Below are 27,272 nucleotides of genomic sequence, written 5' to 3' on the forward strand. Positions count from 1 at the left end.
GCTGCAATCCTTTCTCCAGGATTGGGTACAGAGACTGGAACGGAGAGAGAGCCTCCTAGTGGCAGGCCCTGGGAAGTGAGGTTCCACAGGGAGTCATCCTCTCCCCGGTGTGGTTTGACATCTATACGTACCCCCTTGCCCAGCTAGTCCAGAGTGTCAGGCTTAAATGTCACCAGTACATTGATGACACCCAGCTAAACCTGCTGATGGATGACCATCCATCTACACCACCGGATGTCTTAGGGAAATGGCACTGGTTCAAGCAAAGTTGGGTGAAGTTAAATCCAGCTAAGTTGGAGGTCCTCTGGCTGGGTCAGCCACACCAGGTGAGCCATTGACAGAGTCCAATTAACAACATCAACTTCCACCAGGAGCCTGGGCTTGAAGAAGAAGAAGAAGAAGAAGAAGAAGAAGAAGAAGAAGAAGAAGAAGAAGAAGAAGAAGAGTTGGTTCTTAGATGCTGCTTTTCTCTACCGGCAGGAGTCTCAAAGCGGCTTCCATTCGCCTCCCCTTTCCTCTCCCCACAACAGACACCCTGTGAGGGAGGGAAGGCTGAGAGAGCCCTGAGATTACTGAAGAAGAAGAAGAGTTGGTTCTTATATGCCGCTTTTCTCTCAAAGTGGCTTCCATTCGCCTTCCCATTCCTCTCCCCACGACAGACACCCTGTGAGGGAGGGGAGGCTGAGAGAGCCCTGAGATTACTACTGGGTCAGAACAGCTTTCTCAGTGCTGTGATGCTCCTGGATTCCTCTCTATCTATGGAAGCCCCATCACGTCTGTTGTCTGCCAGGCTTTAGGCCACCTCCGCCAGGCACAGCAATTGGGACCTTAACCGTTGTCATCTGACCTAGCCCCTGTGATCCATGCAGTGGGTCACCTCTAGACTAGACTTTTTCAACTCACTGTAAACAGGGCTATTTTTGAGGCTGATCTGGAAACTTCAGCTGGTCCAGAACATGGCTGCATGGGTCCTTAAAGGGACCCGGTAGGAGCGCCAGTTCCACCTCTGCTCTCCCAGCTGCACTGGCTCCAGGTTGAGGACTGAATCAGGTTCAAAGTGCTGCTTCTCATCTTTCAAACCATGAACAGTCTGGGACCCTCATATTTGCAAGACCACCTCCTCTAATACATTCCCCCCAAGATGTACAAGATCCTGCAAACAAAACTTGCTCAGGATCCCCAGCCCCAAAGGAGTAGAACTTTTTAGTCTGGCCCTGGCCTGTCAGGTGAGAGCTGGAATTAGTTCCTCAGGTCCTGTAAGACACAGCTGTTCCGCCAGGCCTACAGCTGAGGCCCGGAAATCACACCATGAAGGTGCTCTGCTCTGGTTCGGCCTCACTTGGAGTCCTGTGTTCAGTTTTGGTCACCCCAGTTGAAGAGGGATGTTGACAAACTGGAACGTGTCTAGAGGAGGGCAACAAAGATGGTGAGGGGCTTGGAGACCAAGACATATGAAGAAGGGCTGGGGGAGCTTGGTGTGTTTAGCCTGGAGAGGAAACGACTGAGAGGGGATCTGATAACCATCTTCAAGTATTTAAAAGGCTGCCATATAGAGGATGGAGCAGAGTTGTTCTCTCTTGCCCCAGAGGGACAGACCAGAATGTATGGGATGAAATTAATTCAAAAGAAATTCCATCTAAACATCCAGAAAAAGTTCCTGACAGTCAGAGCGGTTTCTCAGTGGAACAGGCTTCCTCGGGAGGTGGTGGGTTCTCCATCTTTGGAAATTTTTAAACAGAGGCTGGATCTCCATCTGACGGACAGGCTGATTCTGTGAAAGCTCAAGGGGGTGGCAGGTGACAGTGGATGAGCGAGAGGGTTGTGAGTGTCCTGCATAGTGCAGGGGGTTGGGCTAGATGACCCATGAGGTCCCTTTCAACTCTATTATTCTATGATTCTAAGATGCTGGCCTCCCAACATCCCCGCAGATGATCCAAGGGTTTACTTTAAGGGACCCCTTGCTCTCTACGTAGAAAGGGGTAGCCTGTCTGAAATTGCAAGATTTAATGTCAGTATGGATTTATTGATTTCATATAATTTTGTGTGTTATAAACCTCACAGAGCCTCTTGAGGAATGGGACAGACAGAAAAATGAATAAGAAACATTTACCAGTAAAGTAACATTTCCTGAAACCAATCAGAAAGATGATCTGACTCCAAGAGAAAGAAACTTTACTTGCAAAAATAGACACACATCTTACATTGCATATTCATGTAGGTAGATTTTACTTATTGCACACGAATTAACCTCAGAATGGTCAGCTTGCTACAACTCCAAGCCCAGATAAAAGAGAGAATTGGAAGGGACCCTACCCACCATCCAGTCCCACCCCTGCTCAGTGCAGGATCAGCCTCAAGCATCCAGGAGAAGGATCTGTCCAGCCGCTGCTTGAAGACGGCCAGGGAGGGGGAGCTCCCCACCTCCTTAGGCAGCCCCTTCCACTGCTGAACTAGACTCCTAGAATCCTAGAGTGGGAAGGGGCCCTCCAGGCCATCTAGTCCCACCCCCTGCTCAGTGCAGGATCAGCCTCAAGCATCCAGGAGAAGGATCTGTCCAGCCGCTGCTTGAAGACGGCCAGGGAGGGGGAGCTCCCCACCTCCTTAGGCAGCCCCTTCCACTACTGAACTAGACTCCTAGAATCCTAGAGTGGGAAGGGGCCACAGAGGCCATCTAGTCCCACCCCCTGCTCAGTGCAGGATCAGCCTCCAGCATCCAGGAGAAGGATCTGTCCAGCCGCTGCTTGAAGACCCCCAGTGAGGGGGAGCTCCCCACCTCCTTAGGCAGCCCCTTCGACTGCTGAACTAGACTCCTAGAATCCTAGAGTGGGAAGGGCCCATGCAGGCCATCTAGTCCACCCCCTGCTCAGTGCAGGATCAGCCTCAAGCATCCAGGAAAAAGATCTGTCCAGTCTCTGATTGAAGACGGCCAGTGAGGGGGAGCTCCCCACCTCCTTAGGCAGCCCCTTCCACTGCTGAACTAGACTCCTAGAATCCTAGAGTGGGAAGGGGCCATGAAGGACATCTAGTCCCACCCCCTGCTCAGTGCAGGATCAGCCTCCAGCATCCAGGAGAAGGATCTGTCCAGCCGCTGCTTGAAGACGGCCAGTGAGGGGGAGCTCCCCACCTCCTTAGGCAGCCCCTTCCACTGCTGAACTAGACTCCTAGAATCCTAGAGAGGGAAGGGGCCACAGAGGCCATCTAGTCCCACCCCCTGCTCAGTGCAGGATCATCCTCCAGCATCCAGGAGAAGGATCTGTCCAGCCGCTGCTTGAAGACCCCCAGTGAGGGGGAGCTCCCCACCTCCTTAGGCAGCCCCTTCCACTGCTGAACTAGACTCCTAGAATCCTAGAGTGGGAAGGGCCCATGCAGGACATCTAGTCCCACCCCCTGCTCAGTGCAGGATCAGCCTCAAGCATCCAGGATGAGGATCTGTCCAGCCGCTGCTTGAAGACGGCCAGTGAGGGGGAGCTCCCCACCTCCTTAGGCAGCCCCTTCCACTGCTGAACAAGACTCATAAAATCAGACCAACCTGGTTTCCTTTTTTGACCAAGTGACTGGTTTGCTGGATCATGGAAATTCAGTTGATGTCGTTTACTTGGATTTTAGTAAAGCTTTTGACAAGGTTCCCCATGATGTTCTGATGGATAAATTGAAGGACTGCAATCTGGATTTTCAGATACTTAGGTGGATAGCGAATTGGTTAGAGAACCGCACTCAAAGAGTTGTTGTCAATGGTGTTTCATCAGACTGGAGGGAGGTGAGTAGCGGGGTACCTCAGGGCTCAGTGCTCAGTCCGGTACTTTTTAACGTATTTATTAATGATCTAGATGAGGGGGTGGAGGGACTACTCATCAGGTTTGCACGTGACACTAAATTGGGAGGACTGGCAAATACTCCAGAAGATAGAGACAGAGTTCAACGAGATCTAAACACAATGGAAAAATGGGCAAATGAGAACAAGATGCAGTTTAATAAAGATAAGTGTAAAGTTCTGCATCTGGGTCAGAAAACTGAAAAGCATGCCTACTGGATGGGGGATACGCTTCTAGGTAACACTGTGTGTGAACGAGACCTTGGGGTACTTGTGGATTGTAAACTAAACATGAGCAGTGAGATGCAGCGGTAAAAAAGGCAAATGCCATTTTGGGCTGTATCAACAGGGGCATCACATCAAAATCACAAGATGTCATAGTCCCATTGTATACGGCACTAGTCAGACCACACCTGGAGTACTGTGTGCAGTTCTGGAGGCCTCACTTCAAGAAGGACGTAGATAAAATTGAAAGGGTACAAAGGAGAGTGACGAAGATTATCTGGGGCCAAGGGACCAAGCCCTATGAAGATAGGTTGAGGGACTTGGGAATGTTCAGCCTGGAGAAAAGGAGGTTGAGAGGGGACATGATAGCCCTCTTTAAGTATTTGAAAGGTTGTCACTTTGAGGAGGGCAGGATGCTGTTTCCATTGGCTGCAGAAGAGAGGACACGCAGTAATGGGTTTAAGCTACAACGATATAGGCTAGATATCAGGAAAAAGTGTTTCACAGTCAGAGTAGTTCAGCAGTGGAATAGGCTGCCTAAGGAAGTGGTGAGCTCCCCCTCACTGACAGTCTTCAAGCAAAGGTTGGATACACACTTTTCTTGGATTCACACCTGGTGGCTGCTGTAAGGCCTAGCCCCAATGAATTTCCCCTCAAAGGCCAAAACAGCCATGGAAAAGGCCCTGTCCTTTCCCCAGCCTTTTACCACCAGAATCCAAGGCTTGAATGCTGGCAATATTGTTGTGGTTGCCCAGCTATGGCCACAGAGGGCATTCATTTCTTAAAGCTATAGGTCCTGCTTCTATTACTGAGAGGTTTCAGCCTCCTACTTTTTTTTAGATTTCAGATTTTTCTACAAACTGCACCCAGGTTTTGTAGAAAGAACTGTTGTGCTTCTGATAATTGCAAAAGGGGGGATAAAGCCCAGCTGGAAGGTTCTGTGTGACAGGAAGCCTATAATCCTTTCCAAAAGAGGCATTTGAAATGTATGTTCTGTTCTTCTCCCATACCTCCCGGCTTCTCCTTTGAAACATTCATGTTGTGGCTTCCTTTCTTAATCCCTTGTCCACGCTGCTAGGAACAGTATCCAGATGTGACAACGCCCGCTTCAGCATGGCTGTAAGTTTTAGTCACATCCTGTCCAATTCCCACCTCCTCTGGATGCCTCTTACCCTGAAAAGCTGACGGACTCACCAGAAATCAGCTGAGGCGTGACAGCGAAGAATCCTAGAATCCTAGAGTGGGAAGGGGCCTCCAGGATCATCTAGTCCAGGGGTAGTCAAACTGCGGCTCTCCAGATGTCCATGGACTACAATTCCCATGAGCCCCTGCCAGCAAATGCTGGCAGGGGCTCATGGGAATCATAGTCCATGGGCATCTGGAGGACCCCAGTTTGACTACCCGTGTTCTAGTCCAACCCCCTGCATAATGCAGGAACTCACAACAGCCTGACCACCCACAGTGGCTGCAATTTCATGCCCAAGTGATCCCCCAACACCACCACCAAAACGCTCCTGAATCCATCCTGGCCTGGAGAACTAGGACTGGCCTGAGAAGAAGACGAAAGAGTTCCCTTCTGGATAATCTTTTTTGCAAGGTGCAGAAGTGGAGTTTGAATCTCTATCACTTCTGAGCTGTTGGCTGCCCAGGTGGATTTTGGCCTGCCTTTCGTGCCTCCCTACTGCTGCAGATAAGCCAGGGTGGGAAATGGAGCTGTGGTGGGCCGTGGCAGAGCCGGCCCAGAATCCTCCCTGGCTTGAAAGAGGTGACCTTCACAAGGGCACCAGTGACAAGAGGCAGATCCGGTGACCGGGGACTTTTCGTTTGCTCCATTCACCTCCGACCCCCCGTGCGGGTTTTGAGCCAGTTCTGCCCTGAAATCCGAGGCTCTTTGAGGCACAAAGATGGAACCAGGTGCCCCAAAAGGGCAAGTTCCTTTCAGAAAGGGGGGAAGGGATGGCAGCCGGGCTGTGCTGATGAATGGGGAGGCAGACAGAAGAAGCGCAGGGGTCACACCTGAGCCCCGTCGTCTGCCAAGTTTCCTGCGCGCTCAGCTCCCTCGTTGCCTGGAGAACGTGGTTATGAAACGGCCTTTGTGCCTCCGGGGACCAGAACAGCGATAAGCCAAAGTACCCAAAGTGCCCAAATTGTTCATTGTTTGTGCAACGAAATCATTTGCTAAATGCGTTTCATTACATTTGTTTAGTATTTGCACGGAGCTGGTGGGGGTGCCTGGATGGCCTGTAGGGCCCCTTCGCTGGCCTGGTCCAGCAGGGCTTTGCCCGTGGACGCTTCCTCCTCCTCCTCCTGACGCGTTCAGGGGCCACCACACACTGGCTGACGGTTCAGGGCCTCGAGAATTGAGTAGCGGCTTCCTCCGTGGATCCAGCTGGCAGTCGAATCCCTTGTGCTCGGCCAGGCCTGTCTGAGTGTTGGCCCTTTCCCATCCATGCCCGGGGAGGCACCTCCTCCGCCACCCCCACCCTTGCCATCTGTGCTGGATCCCACCTGCCTGTCTTTCTCCCACCTCCCTCCTGAGCTGCTTGCAAAAAGCTCTGTCTGCTCAGCTCCGTCAGCCCGCTGCCCCTTCCAGGAGCCCTTTGCTGCCCTCGGTGTTGGGCAGGGGCAAGCCAGCGAGGAAGTGCCCCTTGGGCTGAGCCAGCCCCTCTCTGACGCTCCTCCGCAGAGGAACAAAACCACCCTTGTTCCGCCCTGGCCGCTTGGACGGTCTCCAGGGCCCCGCGTTTGAGAAAGGGCCTCCTCACAGCCTGGCCCTTTTTTTGTTCTTCCGACTCAGTAGGATCTTGATTAAAAGAAGAGCTTCCTTTTTGTGGGGAGGCTTGAAAAGGAGGGCAGCACAGAGGGCCCCTCTCCCCCCCCCCAGTTGGGAATGCCAGCAGCCCTTTTCTGCAGAGAGACTGGGTCGGGCACAGAGCCAAGCTGTGGGGGGGGGCACACTCTCCATCTGTCCCCTCGGCTCCGTGTTTTCCCTGAAGGTGCTGCTAGATCGACCCAGGTGCCACTGGGGCTGGGCCCACTTTCCAGCCATGGCCGGGGCCTCTGGAAAATGCCTCACCGGGGCAGGAGGGCGGCTGGCCTCTCCACTGAGCACTAGGCAGAGGTTGACTGTCTCTGGAAGGGGAGGCTCGACTGAGTGGTGCCTGGGGAGACCCTACTCTCTCCTCCAATGATCTGTCCTGGCTCTATTCAAATCCGCCACCTACAGGCCATCCAGCTGCTCCCTCCAAAATAGGACTGGGGGACAAGGAACCCCATAAGGGTGGGGGGGAGGACCAGTTTGGTCTTTGGGCTTCAGAATCAGCGTCTCTAGGCGGCAGGATCCTTGCCACCCTCCCTTCTGGTTGCATCTCCAGGTCCCAAAGAGAAGGGACCCCCCCCCCCATTTTCTGGGCTGTGGATCTCAGATGTCAAGGCCAGCTTCTCAGCAGACGCCCTCCTCTCACCTGCTCCCGGAAGAACCGAAACATGGGATGGGGGGGCCCTCCAGCCGGTTTGGCCCTGGCAGGTTGCTGAATCCCCCAGGGAGACCCCCTCCCCCCAGCTGGTATGTCTATGCAGGCCTACCCCTGTCACTCACTCTGCGCCGGCCTACCCCTGACCTGACCCTGGAGGACCTGGCCCCAGCGCTCCATGCAGGGCTCACCTTGCGAGAAGGCTCCTGTCACTCACTCTGCACCGGCCTACCCCTGACCTGGACCTGGAAACTGCAGCTGGGACAAACGGCAGCTGTGCAGGTCCTCCGCAGGGCCTATGGAGGAAGTGCATTCGACCAGCCCTCTGGCAGTTGCATTGGCTGCCCCGTGAATTCTGGATCATGTTAGCGTGTCGGTTCTCACCTGGCCTGGGCCCCGCCTACCCGAAGGTACCCAGACGAAGGCTAAGATCGCTACCAGTGAGCCTGCTGGTGGCCCCTGGCTGTAAAGACTGGCCTCAGCAGGCCAGGGCCAAGGTCCAGCCTGGTGGGAAACGCTGCCGGCAGAGATCGTTGAATCATAGAAGAACAGGGGTTTTGAGGGTGGGCACACTAGCGGGGGCAATGGAGGAAAGTGGTCAGACCACACCTGGAGTACTGTGTGCAGTTCTGGAGGCCTCACTTCAAGAAGGACGTAGATAAAATTGAAAGGGTACAGAGGAGAGCGACAAAGATGATCTGGGGCCAAGGGACCAAGCCCTATGAAGATAGGTTGAGGGACTTGGGAATGTTCAGCCTGGAGAAAAGGAGGTTGAGAGGGGACATGATAGCCCTCTTTAAGTATTTGAAAGGTTGTCACTTGGAGGAGGGCAGGATGCTGTTTCTGTTGGCTGCAGAGGAGAGGACACGCAGTAATGGGTTTAAACTTCAAGTACAACGATATAGGCTAGATATCAGGGAAAAAAATTTCACAGTCAGAGTAGTTCAGCAGTGGAATAGGCTGCCTAAGGCGGTGGTGAGCTCCCCCTCACTGGCAGTCTTCAAGCAAAGGTTGGATACACACTTTTCTTGGATGCTTTAGGATGCTTAGGGCTAATCCTGCATTGAGCAGGGGGTTGGACTAGATGGCCTGTATGGCCCCTTCCAACTCTATGATTCTATGATTCTATGATTCTATGATTCTATGATTCTATGATTCTATGATTCTATGATTCTATGCTTTAGGATGTTTAGGGCTGATCCTGCGTTGAGCAGGGGGTTGGACTAGATGGCCTGTATGGCCCCTTCCAATTCTAGGATTCTATGATTCTATGATTCTATGATTCTATGATTCTATGCTTTAGGATGTTTAGGGCTGATCCTGCGTTGAGCAGGGGGTTGGACTAGATGGCCTGTATGGCCCCTTCCAACTCTATGATTCTATGATTCTAAAGAAGGAGAATTGTTGGTTTTTACACCCCTCTATTAACAACCTCAAGGAGTCACCAAAGCAGCCAGCAATGGCCGTCACTTCCTCCCTTGGGGAGTTCTGGGAGAACTGGGACTGGCCAGCAGGCTTCCTCCAGAGGAGGAGTGGGGAACTGAACCCTTACGCACTGCCCCACGCTGAGAGGGAAGGGAGGCCGAAGGATCACAGGGGACGACACAGAACTGCATAGGATCCTCCCGGCTCCCTTTTGCTCAGCCCGGCTGATAAATAAATGAACCGATAAACTTGAACAGTACGCTCCCTTGAACAGGACTCTGATGAGACTGCCTATTAATCTCCAAGCCCCAATTGTCTGCCCCACCTGCCCCTTTCCCCCACAGCCCCTTGGCTGGCCCCTCCCCACCCAGGCTGCTGAGAATCTCCCCCCCCCCCAGCACATGGAACACTTCTGCAATGTGAACGTGGCTCAGCCTTCTTCCGTGGACACGATGGACGGGATCTGCCACAGAACTGGGAGCAGAGCACACACACACACACACACACACCCGTGGCACAGACACTGGCCGGGTGGCCCCGTTCGTTCCTCTGTCTGCTGCGGCAAAAGCACAAGGGCCTCGTGTGGCACCTCAAAGTCTTCTGGACTGGGAGGGTGCTCACAGCTGATCAAGCAGACGCTTGCTCCAGAAGGGTCAGCTAAAATGAATCTCACGGGGGGGGGGGAGGTGTTGGCTGCTGAAAGGACACAATAATGGTGTTAAATGACAGGCAGAGAATATCAGCTGGATATGGGGGGGTTATAGTCAGAGTCCTTCAGCCAGTGGTGATGGTGAGCCCCCCCCCTCGCTGTCTTCAAGCAGCAGCTGCACAAATGTTTGTCGGGGATGCTTCAGACTGATCTTGCAATGGGGGGGGGGAGTTATGTGGATTATGTTGCCCCTCCAGCTCTGTGATTCTATGATTCCCACAGGGTAGAGCATGCTGCCCAGTCTCTGCTGAGGTCTAATGCTTCACAGCCACTGAGAAATGGGGAAAGGGTGGGTGTGTTTCCAGCCTGCCTGCCCCCATTCTGGTTTTGACCTTTGTCTTTGGTCTGGGCACCAGAAACCCGAACCCCTTCTTCTTCTCCCTTCTCCTGAGAGGTTTCACCCTCCCCAGCCATGCCAGTCTGAAGTCTTCTTCTGGGCCCATAACCCTCTTCGCAGTGCTCTGAGACAGGAGGCGACGGAGTCTTGGAGTGGGATGGCATCTGGTAAGACGTGGGTTCAGATTCCCGTTGTGCCATGAAGCTCGCTGGGCCAGGAGGGAGGCCGGCGGTTGGCTACCCCCCTCACTGGCCACGGAGGGTGAAAGGGGGAGGGGAGTGTCCCCAAGCAACTGTGAGACCCTCAGATCTTGGAAGCCAAGCGGGATTCACCCTGGCTAGTTTCCTCCAAGGAACGTAAGGGGACAAGATGCAGAGGCAGGAAGTGGCAAGGCCCCTCGAAGGCCCCCTTCCCGGCAGCCAGACAACCCTCAGCCCCCCTGGCTACACTTCAAACACGCCCCAGAGGATGACTTAATCAATCCTTAGAAGATGGATTAAAGCAGGGGTAGTCAAACTGTGGCCCTCCAGATGTCCATGGACTACAATTCCCAGGAGCCCCCTGCCAGCGAATGCTGGCAGGGGGCTCCTGGGAATTGTAGTCCATGGACATCTGGAGGGCCACAGTTTGACTACCCCTGGATTAAAGAGAACCAAGAGGACTCTGCTGGAGCCCCCCACCAGCCCCCTGGAAAGGCCGCAGCTGCAAGGGCCGTCAGGAGGAGAGTCCTTGGCCTCCTCTTCACCCCGCTGTGGCCTGGAATCCAACAATCCAAGGCTTTCCCTCTTTTTAGGCATCTGGAGTCGGTTTCGGATCGATTTCAATTGGATCAAATGAGAAATCTGAAAGAGAGGAGGAGCAGGAGGGGGGGAGGGGAGTCTAACAAAAAATCCAGGCTTTCACTCTGCAGATGCTCAGAGGCAATGTCCTTGCAAACTCTCCTGCTAGAGCTACACCCTCTGGTGTGAAACATCAACACCCACCCCCCCCACCCCGCAAGAGTGAATGGGCAAAAGGACACTCAGAACGGCCCCTTGTGGGGCAAGGGAAAACTGCAAAAGGAAATTTCTCTTGGGCAGGAGAAAGAGGAGTCGTGGAAGCAGCGCCTAAACCCGCCCCCCGGGAAAGACTCCGCCGTACCAGGGCCCCTTGGGTGGGTGGGGGGCGCTCCCCTCGGCCCATCCCCCACCCCCCGCCTCGTCAAGGGCAAAGGCCGCGGAGCCCTCCCTGCCCTCCCCCCCCCTTTTCACGAGCTCTTGCCCCAGCCTCCCGGGCGGGGGTCCGGTGGGGGCTCCGCCTCCCTCCCTCCCTCCCTCGCCCCTCCCTGCGTGCCGCTTGGCTGCGCTTCTGCTGCGCGGGCGGAGGGCGGGCGGGCGGGCGGGCGGGCGGGCGGCCGGGGGGGGGGCTCGGGTTGCCGGGCGACGGCGGGGAAGCGCGGGCGGGGGAGGCGGGAGGCCGGCGGGGAAGGGCTGGCGCTGCTGCGGCTGATTCTCGGCAGAGGCTCCCGCCCGCCCGGGGGGATGACATGCCGGCCCCGGCCGAGATGGGCCCCGCCGCCCCGACGACGACGCCGCCGCCGCTGAGTCCCCGCCGGAGCCCGAGCCCGAGCCCGAGCCGGAGGCGGCGCGCCCGTTCAGCACCCGCAGGTCAGGACAGCTCCCAAGCGGGCGGGCGGGGGAGGGAAGGAGGGAGGGAGTGAGGGGGAGAGCCCTCGCCTCGGCCGGTGCTCCCCCCTCCCAGGGTTTGCCGCGGCGGCCTCGGAGGGGGGGGGGGGCGGCAGAGGGGCGCGGGGCGGGAGGGAGAGGGAGGGAGGGGCGGGGCGCGGCCGGGAAAGGGATCCCCGGCGGGATGGGGCCCCGGGCCCTCCGCAGCTCGGCCTGCAGCTCCGCGATGCCCAGCCGGCCGCCCCGGAGCCACACGGGCGTGGGGAGGCAGTAGACCTCCGGGGGCGCCCCCTCTAGCTTTCTCTACTCCTCCATCACCCCCCCCTTCCGTCTATCCCCAGGCACGTGGGGATCACCGGGTCAAGGCCCTCCCCCTCCCCCCACAAGATGCCCACCTGGTCTGCCGACTGCCCCAAGGGAGGCTCTCCTGCCCCTTCAAGGTCAGAGTGCTCCCCCCCCCCCGACAGAAGGCCCCTCTCCCTAAGGGGCTGCGGGGGACCCAGAGTGGGACGCTGCCCCGAGGCACCTGCATGGGAGGGTCCTTGGCAGTTCAGTAGAAGGATGCTGATGAGAAACGTTATCCTACGGATTGAAAGTGGCTCTCTGCCCCCCTTTTCCTTCCTTCCTTCCTTCCTTCCTTCCTTCCTTCCTTCCTTCCTTCCTCCCTTCCTTCCTTCCTTCCTTCCTTCCTCCCTCCCTCCCTCCCTCCCTCCCTCCCTCCCTTCCTTCCTTCCTTCTGGAACTCCAAGCAGAGAGCAGAGGGCATAAACATGCCTGCAGCCAACACTGAAGACTGTGCTGAAGAGCAGATGGGAGGGGGCCAAGGGGAGGGCCGCCCCTGGACAGGCCCCGTCCCCAAGGAGCCCCTTGCCGGCAAAAGGGCTGCCACCCCCAAGGCCTTCCGAGGGGAGGAGGCCCCCAGCAGGGGTCAGGGCCTCCCCCCCCCCAGCAGTAGGCCCAGGTGCTGGCAGGCAAGTCAGCTGGGTGCTTTGGCGACTCCCTCGGGATCTGGTGGAGACTAGGCCAAGGCCAAGAGCTGGCCACTCTCTGAGGCCTCCCCGGACAGACGGCTCAGGCTCCCCAGTGGGCCACCCCCACCCCCCACCCTGGTGCCAGGGCCCCGTCCCCAGCTCTCCAGGGATCACTCCCCAGGGATGCTCAGGCCTCAGCTGTGCCCGTGGGCAGGAGCCAGCCGTCCTGGCTTCACCCAGCAAGCCCACCGATCAATTAACCTACACGCAGCAAACGCCACTTAATTAGCCCTGCCATCCGGGTGTTTCCTTTCTCCCGAGCGGGGGGGGGGGGGGTCATTGAGTGCACAGCCCAGTTTTGCAAAACAGAAAGAGGGGAGCAGATCAGGCAAAGAGAACTTTCCCTCTCTCCCCCTGCGTACTTGAACCCCCTGAAGCTGACAGGCAGGGGGTCCAGAACGGACCACAGGGAATAATTGAAATGGGGAGAGTAATTGAAATGGGGGATTGACTGCCAGAGGAGGGAGTGATGGCCACCGGAATAAACTGCTTGAAAGGGGGATTCGAGAGATTCATGGAGCAGAAGCCTGTCAATGGTGGAAGTTTTAAAGCAGAGCCTAGAGAGTCTGAGTTTATGAATTTAGGCTGATTTTATGAATTTAGGCAGAGGGGGGGGCAGGAAGGGATGTGCCAGGCTTTGTCTTTTGTGGCCCTTCCCTGCGGACCCAGGGAATTGCTGATCCTCACTGTGGGATGGGAGGTGAATTCCCCCCAGGCCAGACTGGATTCTGGAGATTATTTGGTGGGAGGGGGGCCACTGTGGTTGGGCAGGTAGTTGTGAGTTCCTGTATGTGCAGGGGGTTGGACTAGATGACCCTGAAGACCCCTTCCAACTCCATGATTCTAGGATCCATATGATTCTATGAATTGCTGCTACCCACAGTGACTGGGGGACGTCCTCTGATTCCCAGTTCCCCGTCATCCCTATTGTTGGCTCTTCAGAGGAACTGAGTCAGAACCTTCATTGGCATAAGAATGGCAAGGCGTAAAAACTAAACTTTTAAACAATTCATAGAATAACAGAGTTGAAAGGAACCTCCTGGGTTCTCTAGTCCAACCCCCTGCACGATGCAGGACACCCACAACCCTTTCGCTCATCCTGCCACCCCCTTGTCACCTGCCACCCCCTTGAGCCTTCACAGAATCAGCCTCTCCGTCAGATGGCTACCCAGCCTCTGCTTTAAAAAGATGGAGAACCCACCACCTCCCGAGGAAGCCTGTTCCACTGAGATACCACTCTGTCAGAAACTTCTTCCGGAGGCTTTAATGGAATTTCTTTTGAATTAAATTCATCCTATTGGTCCGCCCGGGGAAAAAGGGAACAACTCTGCTACATTCTCTATATACTTGAAGACCTCCCTCACAGTCATCTCCTCTCCAGGCTAAACAGACCAAGCTCCCCCACCCTTTCCTCCTACGTCTTGGTCTCCAAACCCCTCACCATCTTTGTTGCCCTCCTCTGGACATGCTCCAGCATCCCTCTTCAATTAGGGTGACCAAAACTGAACACAGGACTCCAAGTGAGGCCGAACCAGAGCAGAGTAAAGCGGCACCATCACCTCCCGGGATCTGGACATGATACTCCGTCTGATACAGCCCAAAATCCCATTTTCCTTCTTACCCACTGAGTCACACTGCTGACTCATGTTCAATGTATGGTCTACTAAGACTCCTAGATCCTTTTCCCACATGCTACTGCCAAGAAAAGTCTCCCTTCTAATCCCTCATCCAAATCATTTATAAATATGTTGAACAACACAGGACTGAGGACAGATCCCTGGGAGAGGACATGCAGTAATGGGTTTAAACTAAAAGTACAACGATATATGCTAGATATCAGGAATAATTTTCACAGTCATAGTAGTTCAGCAGTGGAATAGGCTGCATAAGGAGGTGGTGACTCCCCCTCACTGGCAGTCTTCAAGCAAAGGTTGGATACACACTTTTCTTGGATGCTTTAGGATGCTCTGGGCTGATCCTGCGTTGAGCAGGGGGTTGGACTAGATGGCCTGTATGGCCCCTTCCAACTCTAGGATTCTATGATTTCCTTTTTCTAGGACCCTCCCTGGCCTGACCCAGCAGGGCTCTTCTGAGGGTCTTCTCAGGGAAGGCCTCGGCCTCTCTGCCCTGTGGCTGTCCCTGCAGAGGAACTGGCTGGCCCCTGGGAGAGACGGGAGGCTGGACTGGAGGGACCTCCCTGGCCTGACCCAGCAGGGCTCTTCTGAGGGTCTTCTCAGGGGAAGGTCTCGGCCTCTCTGCCCTGTGGCTGGCCCTGCAGAGGAACTGGCTGGCCCCTGGGTGAGACGGGAGGCTGGACTGGAGGGACCCTCCCTGGCCTGACCCAGCAGGGCTCTTCTGAGGGTCTTCTCAGGGAAGGACTCGGCCTCTCTGCCCTGTGGCTGTCCCTGCAGAGGAACTGGCTGGCCCCTGGGTGAGATGGGAGGCTGGACTGGAGGGACCCTCCCTGGCCTGACCCAGCAGGGCTCTTCCGAGGGTCTTCTCAAGGGAAAGCCTCGGCCTCTCTGCCCTGTGGCTGGCCCTGCAGAGGAACTGGCTGGCCCCTGGGGGAGACGGGAGGCTGGACTGGAGGGACCCTCCCTGTCCTGACCCAGCAGGGCTCTTCTGAGGGTCTTCTCAGGGGAAGGCCTCGGCCTCTCTGCCCTGTGGCTGGCCCTGCAGAGGAACTGGCTGGCCCCTAGGTTAGGCAGGAGGCTGGACTGGAGGGACCCTCCCTGGCCTGACCCAGCAGGGCTCTTCTGAGGGTCTTCTCAGGGGAAGGCCTCGGCCTCTCTGCCCTGTGGCTGGCCCTGCAGAGGAACTGGCTGGCCCCTGGGTGAGACGGGAGGCTGGACTGGAGGGACCCTCCCTGGCCTGACCCAGCAGGGCTCTTCTGAGGTATTTCTTTATTTGAATTTCTGTACCACCCTCCTATCAGGCTCAGGGCGGTTTACATAAAATGTCATGAGTATCCCTCATAATCAAGCTACAGCAACCATAACAGCAGATCCAAGATGGAGCATAACAGTTTATAACAAAATGTTCCAACCGCTTCACAGTGTGACAACAACTCTCAACTTTTGACATGAATCCGTGGGAGGTCAGCATGGCTCAGATCATCGGGGGGGGGGGGTGTTTGAGGGACTAGCAGATATTGTTGATTCAGCTGTCCTGAACCAAATGCCTGGTGGAGGAGCCCCCTTTGGCACTGCGTTTGTTCTGTCAGGGCCCTGATCTCCTCTGGGAGCTCGTTCCACCCAGTGGGGGCCAGGACCGAGAAGGCTCTGGCCCTGGTTGAGGTCCGGCATGCTTCTTTGGGGCCAGGGATCCGCAGCCAGTTGGCGATGGTGGAGCATAAGGCTCTTTGGGGGGAACAGGTGGAGAGTATGTGAAAGGCTGACATGCAGAAGGTGGAGGGACGGACCAGAACCGACCGGGTGAAATTAATGCAAAAGAAATTCTGTCTAAACATCTGGAAGATGTTCCTGACACTGAGAGTGGTTTCTCAGTGGAACAGACTTTCTTCCTGAGGCTTCTAATGTGCAGGGGCCTTCGCAGATAAACTTAGCAGGTGAACTCCCACTCCACTCGGTTTGCCAGCCTCCAGGTGTGGACTGGAGCGCTCCCATTATTACAGCTCATCTCCAGAACATGTAAATCAGCTTCCCTGAGAAAGTGGCTGCCTTGAAGGGCGGCCTCCCTCCCCACTCCCTCCTCTCCATTCTCTCCCCCCCACACAGACACACACACACCTGCAGCTCCAGGAATTCCCCTCCCCAGAGCTGCCCACCCACACGGGCTGTCCAGGCACCTGGGGCTTCTAACCAGTGGCCATCTGCAGCTCTCCGTCTTGCCCCTTGGAGCACAGCTGGGCCAGTGAGTTGCTTCAGATGTCTGTTTGGGGGGGGGGGGGCTGCCGGCAGAGCCCAGCAGTTGCTCTGAGGAAGAGATGAAAGCTGCCATTCTGGGCACATCTGCTGGGGAGAAAGGCCTGGGGATACACCGGCAGACAGGCAGGGGGAGCAGCTACTCCATGGCCGACTCTGGGCTCCAGCTTCTGAAAAAGATGCTAGAATTGCCTCCTCTTTTTCCTGAGAGGGGGGGCTGGTTTGCCACGGCCACTGAGCTAGGACCCCTCTCCTTTGACGGGAAAAGCTGCCTGCCAGGTAGGGCGACGCCAGGTCCCCTTCCCCACCCTCCAGCAGGAGGAGGATGAAGAAGAGGAGTCTCCAAGCAGCTTCCCATCACCTTCCCTTCCTCTCCACACCCCAGGCCCCCTGCGAGGGAGGAGGGGCTGAGAGAGCTCTGAGAGAACGAGGCCTGGCCAAAGGGCACTCAGCAGTCGGCTTCAGCGGGGAGGGGAGGAGGCGTGGGGGGATCAGACCTGGCTCTGTAGCCCCCAGTTGGCTGCTCTTCACCCCCCTCCCCCGGCTGGATGCTGCGCTGCCCCCAAGAGAGTGTTCTTTGTGTGGGGCTCATAGTGATAATCGGGGGCCGGATTCGCTGCAGGCAGAGCTGGCTGAGAAGCTGAGTCTTCTTCCTGCCACATTAATGGGCTACTTTGCTTCCCAAGAGCTCTGCCAGGGAGAGAGAGATTATTTGGATATCGGATGTGCAAAGGGGACCTCTGACGGTCACTCCGTGGCGGAATCTATGTGGCAAACGTGGCAACCTGCCCAATGGAGAAACTGCGTCATCTGCTGAATGCCAGTTATGCAGATGGAGTTTAAATATGTGTGTGTGTGTGTGTGTGTGTGTGTGTCCCCTGCCCTTGGCCGTGGATGCCTTCCAGGGGCTGCTGTGGGGTGACCAGGTGTCCTGAAAGGTGCGCAGGTGTCTAGAAAACAGCGCACCGTGTCTGGAGAGGCGCGGAGGGTGGGGGTGGGGCTCTCTGCAGTTGCTCTTCACATCCACTTTTAGTGCCACGAGGAGGGTGGGGGGGGCTCTCTCCCACGCGTGGGCCAGCCTCTGGGACATGCCGTATCCTGCTCTCAGGCGCCATATGCTGAGGCTGAGGGGAGGGGGGGGACACGAACGTTTCCAGCCCAAAGTAAAGCTCCAGAGCGCCTTGGGGACCCTCCCAGGGCCCGGGGCTCCATTCCCACTTTCCGCAGCCCGCTCCAAACCCTCCCCTGCCAGGCAGGAAATGCGCTGGGGCTCAGCCCAGCACCCCCCACGGAAGCCCAGGAAGCCTTTCCGTGTTATCCGAACGCTTGGCTCCTCTCTCCTCATCGGCAGGAAGGTTCTGGTAACTGGGCCTTGGCTGAGACCCAGCTAGACTGGCGCAGGGACCCTGCCTCCTTCTGGGTGTCCTGCAGGGGCCCCTGGGAGAGCGGGGGGGGGGGTGCTGAGCCTGGTAATGTGCAGGCAGACCAGAGGGCCCTGGGGATCCTGCCCACCTCGATAGGTCTGTGAAGCTGGGACTTTTCAGCTTAGAAAGAGGTGATTTGGGGGGGGGGATGGGATGGGATATGTGACTGAGGTTTATAAAATTCCACTCCTCCCCAAATGCTAGAGCTCAGGAGCGTCCCACGAAGCTTTTGGGCAGCAGGTGCAGGACGGACAAACAGAAATACTCCTTTGCACCGGGAGTGATTCCAAGGTGGGATTTGTTGTCAGAGGATGTCATGATGGCCACAGGCATCGACAGCTTTAAAAGGGCATCAGACAGATTCACCGGCCAGGGGGACTGAGGAGAACCTCCACATTCAGGGGCACTAGGCCTGTGAATCTCAGAGCCAAGTCCGGGAGGCAACATCAGGGGAAGGCCTCGGCCCTCCAAGGGAACTGACGCCCCCCCCCCCCCATGGCAGCCTGCAGTGCTGCCCCCTGGTGTTGCCAGGACTGGCTTTGCCTTCTTCGGCCAGCCATACAGTGCCCCCCCCCCCAGGGTGAGAGCCTCCTCGGCCTCAGCAGGGCCCTCGTGGGGAGGGAGAGCCCCAGTTAGGGGTCCGTGCTTAGCAGCCCTTTGAGGGTGGCCTGCTCAAAGAATTCTGGAACTGGCCTCTGTATTGGAGGGCCAATGGCCTTTGATTTCTTATGTCCGCCAGCCGACAGTCCCGGATTTTCCCCGTCAGTTTTGAAAAGCCGGAGGGCAGACTCAGTGTCTGCGGCTCCTTAGCCTGCCCTTTGGGCTGGAGACTCCCCCTCACAGCCAGGCCGACCCCTCCGCTGGGCGGATCCATGGCAGCAGGGGGGTGGGGGTCCCAGTGCCAAGAAATGCTCCCCTCCAGGTGGGAGCTGGAGACCTCCTGGAATGACAAAGAATCTCCAGACTCCATAAATCACTGACGGGTTTATTTTAAGCACGTATCCCCCTCCTGGGGGACACAGCTGCTCTGGAAGGCAGGTTGTAGGGAACTGTGCCCCACTGACCCCCCCCCCTCCCGCTCCATTAGCCTAGGCTCTACTCTCAAATGTCCAGATGTTTCTGGACGTGGAGCTGGCAACCCTCACCCCCCAAAGGACCAAGATTCAAATGGGCCACAGGGAGGGTGTGGCTGTCCCCAGGAGGGGGCTGGGTGGGCGTGTGGTGCCAGACTGGAGGGAGGGGAAATAAAGACAGAGACATTTCCGGAGCTGCCCCCGGCCAGGCAGACGTGGCCAGCTTGCTGGAGAGAGAACTGAGACCTTCTGGGTAGTGAGGTGGGGGTCTGGGGGAGCACAGGATCCAGGGGCGACAGAAGAGCCCAGGGCATGAAGGGGCCCTTTTTGCCCTGACTGGCGTTCTCCTTGGCCAGGCAGATGTTCGGGCGGGGACAAGAGGAAGCCCTCCGAATTGGTGCCCAGTATGACCTTTCCCCCTGCTTTGTTTCCCTGCAGGCCACCAAGAGTGGGTCAGGGGGCTCTGGGCCCCTGCATGCTAACATGGCCAAAGAGAATGCCGCTTTCTCCACCGTGCCCGAGACCCCCGTGGCCGAGTCCAAGCCCGCCCTCTCCTCCCACCAGCTCAAGCCGGCTGCCGCGCGGCGCCTCGGCGAGGAGCCGGAGAAGGCGGAGAAGAAGAAGGGACGCCAGCGGTACGTGGAGAAGGACGGCAAGTGCAACGTCCAGCACGGCAACGTGATCGAGACTTACCGCTACCTGACAGACATCTTCACCACCCTGGTAGACCTGAAGTGGCGGTTCAGCCTGCTGGTCTTCATCCTGGCCTACGCAACCACCTGGCTCTTCTTCGGCCTCATCTGGTGGTTCATCGCCTACTGCCGGGGCGACCTGGACCACCTGGGGGAGGAGGAGTGGACCCCCTGCGTCCAGAACCTCAACGGCTTCGTCTCGGCCTTCCTCTTCTCCATCGAGACGGAGACGACCATCGGCTACGGCTACCGGGTGATCACGGACCAGTGCCCCGAGGGCATCGTCCTGCTGCTGCTGCAGGCCATCCTGGGCTCCATGGTCAACGCCTTCATGGTGGGCTGCATGTTCGTCAAGATCTCCCAGCCCAACAAGCGGGCCGAGACCCTCGTCTTCTCCTCCCACGCCGTGATCTCCCTGCGGGACGACCGCCTGTGCCTCATGTTCCGCGTGGGCGACCTGCGCAACTCCCACATCGTGGAGGCCTCGATCCGCGCCAAGCTGATCAAGTCCAAGCAGACGCAGGAGGGGGAGTTCATCCCCCTCAACCAGACGGACATCAACGTGGGCTTCGAGACGGGCGATGACCGCCTCTTCCTGGTCTCGCCCCTCATCATCAGCCACGAGATTAACGAGCAGAGCCCCTTCTGGGAGGTCTCCCGGGAGCAGCTAAAGAAGGACGAGTTCGAGATCGTGGTCATCTTGGAGGGGATGGTGGAGGCCACAGGTAGGACGGCTGCCCTTCACACCCGCTCCCCTCCCTCCCTTCCCCTCCCACAACAGGCACCTGGCGAGGCAGGTGGAGCTGGGAGAGCCCCGAGGGAACAGGGACTGGCCCATTGTCACCCAGCAGCTGCATTTTAGACTTACAGGATTTACGATATAGGCTAGATATCAGGGAAAAAAATTTCACAGTCAGAGTAGTTCAGCAGTGGAATAGGCTGCCTAAGGAGGTGGTGAGCTCCCCCTCACTGGCAGTCTTCAAGCAAAGGTTGGATACACACTTTTCTTGGATGCTTTAGGATGCTTAGGGCTGATCCTGCGTTGAGCAGGGGGTTGGACTAGATGGCCCGTATGGCCCCATTCCAACTCTAGGATTCTATGATTATATGATTCTACTTTGTATCTAAACAGAGGCTGGAGAGCCATCTGATGGAGAGGCTGATTCTGTGAAGGTTCAAGGGGGTGGCAGGTGACAGTGGAGGAGCGAGAGGGTTGTGAGTGTCCTACATAGTGCAGGGGGTTGGACTAGATGACCCAGGAGGTCCCTTCCAACTTTATGACTCTATGATTCTAACCTTATTGTAAGCCACCCTGAGGGTTTTTGGGGAATGGCGGGGTAAAAATCAAGTTCATATGGAGAGACTGCATGAGGTGGGGGATTATCTCCTTGTCCCCTTGCTGTGTTGAGTGAGTGCAAGGAGAGGAGGGACAGGGTTCGGGTTCTGACTTCTCTCTCTGCATTGCTGCGGGTGTGTGATGGCACATCCCTTGCAGGAGAGTGGGGGCTGCTTGGGTGAGCAGTGGGTGAGTGGCTGCATGGGGTAGGGAAGCGGTTCTCAACCACCCTAACGCCGCGACTCCTACAGCAGGGGCAGGGGCATGCATGCATATGTGTACGCGCTCATGTGCACATGCTGTTGCCGCTCCTGCTCACCACGGCACTCGCCATGATGCTGGCCTCCTTCACGCAGCCCCTGCTCACCACGGCACTGGCCTCCTCCGCGTTGCCTCGGTGAGCTCCAAGGGGTCACGGAGGAGGCCAGCGCCATGCCACCACCGCTACAGACCACCAAGCCAGTCAGAGGACTTGAATGAAATACTGCTAGACCAAATTACACAATTTTCAAAAAAGGGGGAAACAGTGGTCATGGGTGACTTCAATTACCCAGATATCTGTTGGAAGACCAACTCTGCTAAAAATACAAACTCCGTTAAATTCTTGTCTTGCCGATAGCTTCATTTCCCAGAAAGTAGGGGGGAGGAACCAGGGGCTCTGCTATTTGAGACTTGATTCTCATCAATAGGGAAGAAATTTTGTGTGTGTCTGGATTCACAGATGCCCACCTGAATCTCGTTTTCCTTCTGGTCCACGGGGGCTGCCATTCACCCTGCACTGGGCAAAAACCCCAGAGTACGTCTCCTTCACCAGCCCCTCAATAAGCAATGGCTCCGGGGAATTTGAGGCTAGTGGAGGACAGGGTAGCTGTGAGCACCGGCAGCCTCAGAAGGCAGAGAGGTTCATGGAAGGGAAACCTGTCAGTGGTTGCCAGCCAAGATGACACAAAGAATCCCAGAGCCAGAAGGCAACATCAGAGCAAGGTCTGGGCCTTCATGCCTTGCTGATGGCTGGCCCCTGGGTGAGGCGGGAGGCTGGACTGGAGGGACCCTCCCTGGCCTGACCCAGCAGGGCTCTTCTGAGGGTCTTCTCAGGGGAAGGCCTCGGCCTCTCTGCCCTGTGGCTGGCCCTGCAGAGGAACTGGCTGGCCCCTGGGTCAGACGGGAGGCTGGACTGGAGGGACCCTCCCTGGCCTGACCCCGCAGGGCTCTTCTGAGGGTCTTCTCAGGGGAAGGCCTCGGCCTCTCTGCCCTGTGGCTGGCCCTGCAGAGGAACTGGCTGGCCCCTGGGTGAAACGGGAGGCTGGACTGGAGGGACCTCCCTGGCTGGCCCAGCAGGGCTCTTCTGAGGGTCTTCTCAGGGGAAGGCCTCGGCCTCTCTGCCCTGTGGCTGGCCCTGCAGAGGAACTGGCTGGCACCTGGGTGAGACAGGAGGCTGGACTGGAGGGACCCTCCCTGGCCTGGCCCAGCAGGGCTCTTCCGAGGGTCTTCTCAGGGGAAGGCCTCGGCCTCTCTGCCCTGTGGCTGGCCCTGCAGAGGAACTGGCTGGCCCCTGGGTCAGACGGGAGGCTGGACTGGAGGGACCCTCCCTGGCCAGACCCAGCAGGGCTCTTCTGAGGGTCTTCTCAGGGGAAGGCCTCGGCCTCACTGCCCTGTGGCTGGCCCTGCAGAGGAACTGGCTGGCACCTGGGTGAGACGGGAGGCTGGACTGGAGGGACCCTCCCTGGCCTGGCCCAGCAGGGCTCTTCCGAGGGTCTTCTCAGGGGAAGGCCTCGGCCTCTCTGCCCTGTGGCTGGCCCTGCAGAGGAACTGGCTGGCCCCTGGGTGAGACGGGAGGCTGGACTGGAGGGACCCTCCCTGGCCAGACCCAGCAGGGCTCTTCTGAGGGTCTTCTCAGGGGAAGGCCTCGGCCTCACTGCCCTGTGGCTGGCCCTGCAGAGGAACTGGCTGGCACCTGGGTGAGACGGGAGGCTGGACTGGAGGGACCCTCCCTGGCCTGGCCCAGCAGGGCTCTTCCGAGGGTCTTCTCAGGGGAAGGCCTCGGCCTCTCTGCCCTGTGGCTGGCCCTGCAGAGGAACTGGCTGGCCCCTGGGTGAGACGGGAGGCTGGACTGGAGGGACCCTCCCTGGCCTGACCCAGCAGGGCTCTTCTGAGGGTCTTCTCAGGGGAAGGCCTCGGCCTCCCTGCCCTGTGGCTGGCCCTGCAGAGGAAATGGCTGGCCCCTGTGTGAGACGGGAGGCTGAATTGGAGGGACCCTCCCTGGCCTGACCCAGCAGGGCTCTTCTGAGGGTCTTCTCAGGGGAAGGCCTCGGCCTCTCTGCCCTGTGGCTGGCCCTGCAGAGGAACTGGCTGGCCCCTGGGTGAGACGGGAGGCTGGACTGGAGGGACCCTCCCTGGCCTGACCCAGCAGGGCTCTTCTGAGGGTCTTCTCAGGGGAAGGCCTCGGCCTCTCTGCCCTGTGGCTGGCCCGGCAGAGGAACTGGCTGGCCACTGGGTGAGACGGGAGGCTGGACTGGAGGGACCCTCCCTGGCCTGACCCAGCAGGGCTCTTCTGAGGGTCTTCTCAGGGGAAGGCCTCGGCCTCTCTGCCCTGTGGCTGGCCCGGCAGAGGAACTGGCTGGCCCCTGGGTGAGACGGGAGGCTGGACTGGAGGGACCCTCCCTGGCCTGACCCAGCAGGGTTCTTCTGAGGGTCTTCTCAGGGGAAGGCCTCGGCCTCTCTGCCCTGTGGCTGGCCCGGCAGAGGAACTGGCTGGCCCCTGGGAGAGACGGGAGGCTGGACTGGAGGGACCTCCCTGGCCTGACCCAGCAGGGCTCTTCTGAGGGTCTTCTCAGGGGAAGGTCTCGGCCTCTCTGCCCTGTGGCTGGCCCTGCAGAGGAACTGGCTGGCCCCTGGGAGAGACGGGAGGCTGGACTGGAGGGACCCTCCCTGGCCTGACCCAGCAGGGCTCTTCTGAGGGTCTTCTCAGGGGAAGGCCTCGGCCTCTCTGCCCTGTGGCTGGCCCTGCAGAGGAACTGGCTGGCCCCTGGGTGAGATGGGAGGCTGGACTGGAGGGACCTCCCTGGCCTGACCCAGCAGGGCTCTTCTGAGGGTCTTCTCAGGGGAAGGCCTCGGCCTCTCTGCCCTGTGGCTGGCCTTGCAGAGGAACTGGCTGGCCCCTAGGTGAGACGGGAGGCTGGACTGGAGGGACCCTCCCTGGCCTGACCCAGCAGGGCTCTTCTGAGGGTCTTCTCAGGGGAAGGCCTCGGCCTCTCCACCCTGTGGCTGGCCCTGCAGAGGAACTGGCTGGCCCCTGGGGGAGACGGGAGGCTGGACTGGAGGGACCCTCCCTGGCCTGACCCAGCAGGGCTCTTCTGAGGGTCTTCTCTGGGGAAGGCCTCGGCCTCTCTGCCCTGTGGCTGGCCCTGCAGAGGAACTGGCTGGCCCCTGGGGGAGACGGGAGGCTGGACTGGAGGGACCCTCCCTGGCCTGACCAGCAGGGCTCTTCTGAGGGTCTTCTCAGGAGAAGGCCTCGGCCTCTCTGCCCTGTGGCTGGCCCTGCAGAGGAACTGGCTGGCCCCTGGGTGAGACGGGAGGCTGGACTGGATGTACTTTCCTTGGTCTGACCCAGCAGGGCTCCTCTGGGGTTGATGAATGGGTCATTCACAGCCCCCCCCGCAGCCTCGTAATGCTGTGGCTCCCCTCTTGTGCCCGGCAGGGATGACGTGCCAGGCTCGGAGCTCCTACCTGGTGGATGAGGTGCTGTGGGGCCACCGCTTTATGTCGGTGCTCTCGCTGGAGGACGGCTTCTACGAGGTCGACTACAACAGCTTCCACCAGACCTTCGAAGTGGCCACCCCCAGCTGCAGCGCCCGGGAACTGGCCGAGGCGGCCGCCCGCATGGACGCACACCTGTACTGGTCCATCCCCAGCCGGCTGGACGAGAAGGTGGAGGAGCCCACGGAGAAGGCGGAGGAGGGCAGCAAGGAGCGGAACGGGAATCTGGCCAGCTTGGAGAGCGAGTCCAAGGTTTAAAGTCGGCCTCACAGGGCAGGAGCCCTCAGGGAGGACAGACGGAAGGGGCCGCTCAGGGAGGCCTGGCCAAGGGTCAGGCATGGGGCTTCCAGGGGGCTGGCGGGAACTGCCGTGCCTGGGGGCTGCAGGGCAGAGGCGGAGCAGAAGGGATGGCTCCTAGGTAGGTGGGGAGTGACCCCCCTGATGCATCTATCTGCAAGTGGGCGTTTGATGGGCGTTTCAGTGAGAAGCCCACCCACTGGCCGGCCGGTGGGATCCTGCCAGTGGGAGATCTGCCGGGGAAGAGAGGGGTGAGCCAGGGGTATGTGCAGCCTCCCGCCAGGGTCTGCTGGGCCACAGCCACTGTCACTTTGGAGGGGATGCCGAGGGAGATCGGCCCCCACCCCCGTGCTGGGCAGGCCCCTTAATCCTGGACCCCCCTGCTCAGATTGCCCCCCCCCCCAGCACGGCCATCCCTCCACCTCCATCCCGACTGGGAGCCAATCCACTCTGGGCACAGGTGGGGCCAGGAGCCGGCCTGGCTGCCCTCCATTCCCACCCCCACCCCCACCCCCACCCCAGCTATGGGGCCTGCAGCTCCCTCCCTCCCTCCCTCCCTCCCTCCCTGCTGCTCCGACTGCAACTTTCCGCCCCTGCATGACTCATGGAAGGCCTGATCCAGCCCGCCCGCCCCTCACATATGGGGAGGGAGTGAGAGAGGGGGGCCAGGGGGGCCGGCCGGGGGTTGGGGGGCACGCATGTCACCCTTTGCCCCCTCCGTCTCCCCTCCTCCTGAATAAAGAGGTTTTCGCAGGCTGATGCTGCTCACTTAAAGCTGACCCTCTTCTGCACTCCGATCCGCTGGGGGGAGGGACCCTGGGGTGCAACCCAGCCCCCGCCCCCATCTCTGCCTCTGCCTGGTCCCTGTGCCAAGGTCATGGGCAGGCCTCCCGCCCCAGCTGTGGCACGAAAAGGCTTTCTGTGAAGGGTGCAATCTGCAGAGCCTCCCAGCCCCCCGCCCACAGCAGAACCCTATCCGATAGCTTGCCAATCTCCAGGCAGGACCTCAAAATCACACAGATCTGGGGGAAAGGGCTGCTTTGGAGGGGGACTCTGGCCCAGACCCCCACTGAGGGGCATACCCTCAGCCCCAAATGTCCAGGAATGTCTCCCCCTAGAGCTGGCACCTGGGAGAAACAGAGAGCCCCCTACCCAGGGGATCCTGGAGCTTTCCCCACCCAAAGAGAGTCCAGCCGTGCCCCTCCCCCAGCATGCCCGAGAACTCTGAGGACCTTTTGCACACCAGCAGGGGAAGGGGGGGAGGCCTTGGGGGGGGGCTTCTGCCCTACATGGCTGCCAGTATCCCAGAGGGCCCCGAGCCAGACACCTGGAGACAGTCTTGCAGCTGTGCCTGGCCAGGAGTGGCCCACCAGCTTCTCCCGCCCCACAGTCTCCACAAAGCTGCCAGTTCTGCACCCATTTGAGGAGTACGGTGGGCCTCAGGGAAAACAGGAACATGCTGGGGGGGGGGCAATGGGTGGATTCTCACATGTGGCTTCTGCATGCCGGTCTGGAGCATTTGGGTTTTGGGTGCAGGAGGACAGAAACCGGGCTCCACTCCGTGCCACGCAGCCAGGATTCTGGGCTCTTCCAAAAATCAAGTGGGAGGCACCTCTAGGAATGCCAGACCCCAAGTGGCCCCCTAGAGTCCAGGAGGCTTCCAGGAGCAGGGGAGTCTTCTAGGGGCTCCCAGGGGGAGGCTGATCCCCTCCCACAAAGACTGGCCCCACCAGTCAGTCAGAAGTGCAGGAGACCCTCACCCAGTTTCACAGCTCAGCAAACAAGGCCCTCACTTCCGTGGGTGAGGATGGCAACCTCAGACGGAATTCTCACTCGTCTCCCGCTCAGCGCCTCCCTGAGCTGGGCCTCAGGACCCTTGCAGGGGTCGCTCAAGTGGATTCAGAGGCCAAAGGGGGGCAGGTTAAAAGCCTGGGGAGCCCACTGTGCCCATGGCCAGAGGGTGATGGCGCACTGCCTTCTGCTGGGGGGTGGAAGAGGGATTGTAGAGAAGCAGCATCAAAGGAGGCCGGCTTGGCCAGACAGAGCCCCTCCCCGACCCCCCCCCCCGCCCCTCCAGCAACTGTGGCTGGAATATCTCCACCAGGATCCCCAGGATGTCCAAAGAGCCAAGTGCA

At 58.5% G+C, this 27,272-nt stretch overlaps 1 protein-coding gene across 1 annotated transcript; it reads left to right on the forward strand.

The window, feature by feature from the left end:
• Window positions 1–11,378: 11,378 nt before the first annotated feature.
• On the forward strand, window positions 11,379–26,386 carry LOC143827546 (G protein-activated inward rectifier potassium channel 3-like). The gene is made up of 3 exons (XM_077317222.1): window positions 11,379–11,626; window positions 19,495–20,473; window positions 24,782–26,386. Exons 2-3 carry the CDS (start codon window positions 19,540–19,542, stop codon window positions 25,096–25,098), a joined length of 1,251 nt encoding a protein of 416 aa, XP_077173337.1. The 5' UTR covers window positions 11,379–11,626; window positions 19,495–19,539; the 3' UTR covers window positions 25,099–26,386.
• The last annotated feature ends 886 nt before the right edge of the window (window positions 26,387–27,272 follow it).

The sequence above is a fragment of the Paroedura picta genome, chromosome 1, assembly GCF_049243985.1.
Source record: "Paroedura picta isolate Pp20150507F chromosome 1, Ppicta_v3.0, whole genome shotgun sequence".
NCBI classification, from domain to species: domain Eukaryota; kingdom Metazoa; phylum Chordata; class Lepidosauria; order Squamata; family Gekkonidae; genus Paroedura; species Paroedura picta.

Coding starts and splice junctions, on each gene's coding strand:
- LOC143827546 (XM_077317222.1), top strand. CDS start 19,540: ATGGCCAAAGAGAATGCCGCTTTCTCCACCGTGCCCGAGACCCCCGTG. Junction 20,474..24,781: donor GGGGATGGTGGAGGCCACAG/GTAGGACGGCTG, acceptor TGTGCCCGGCAG/GGATGACGTGCCAGGCTCGG.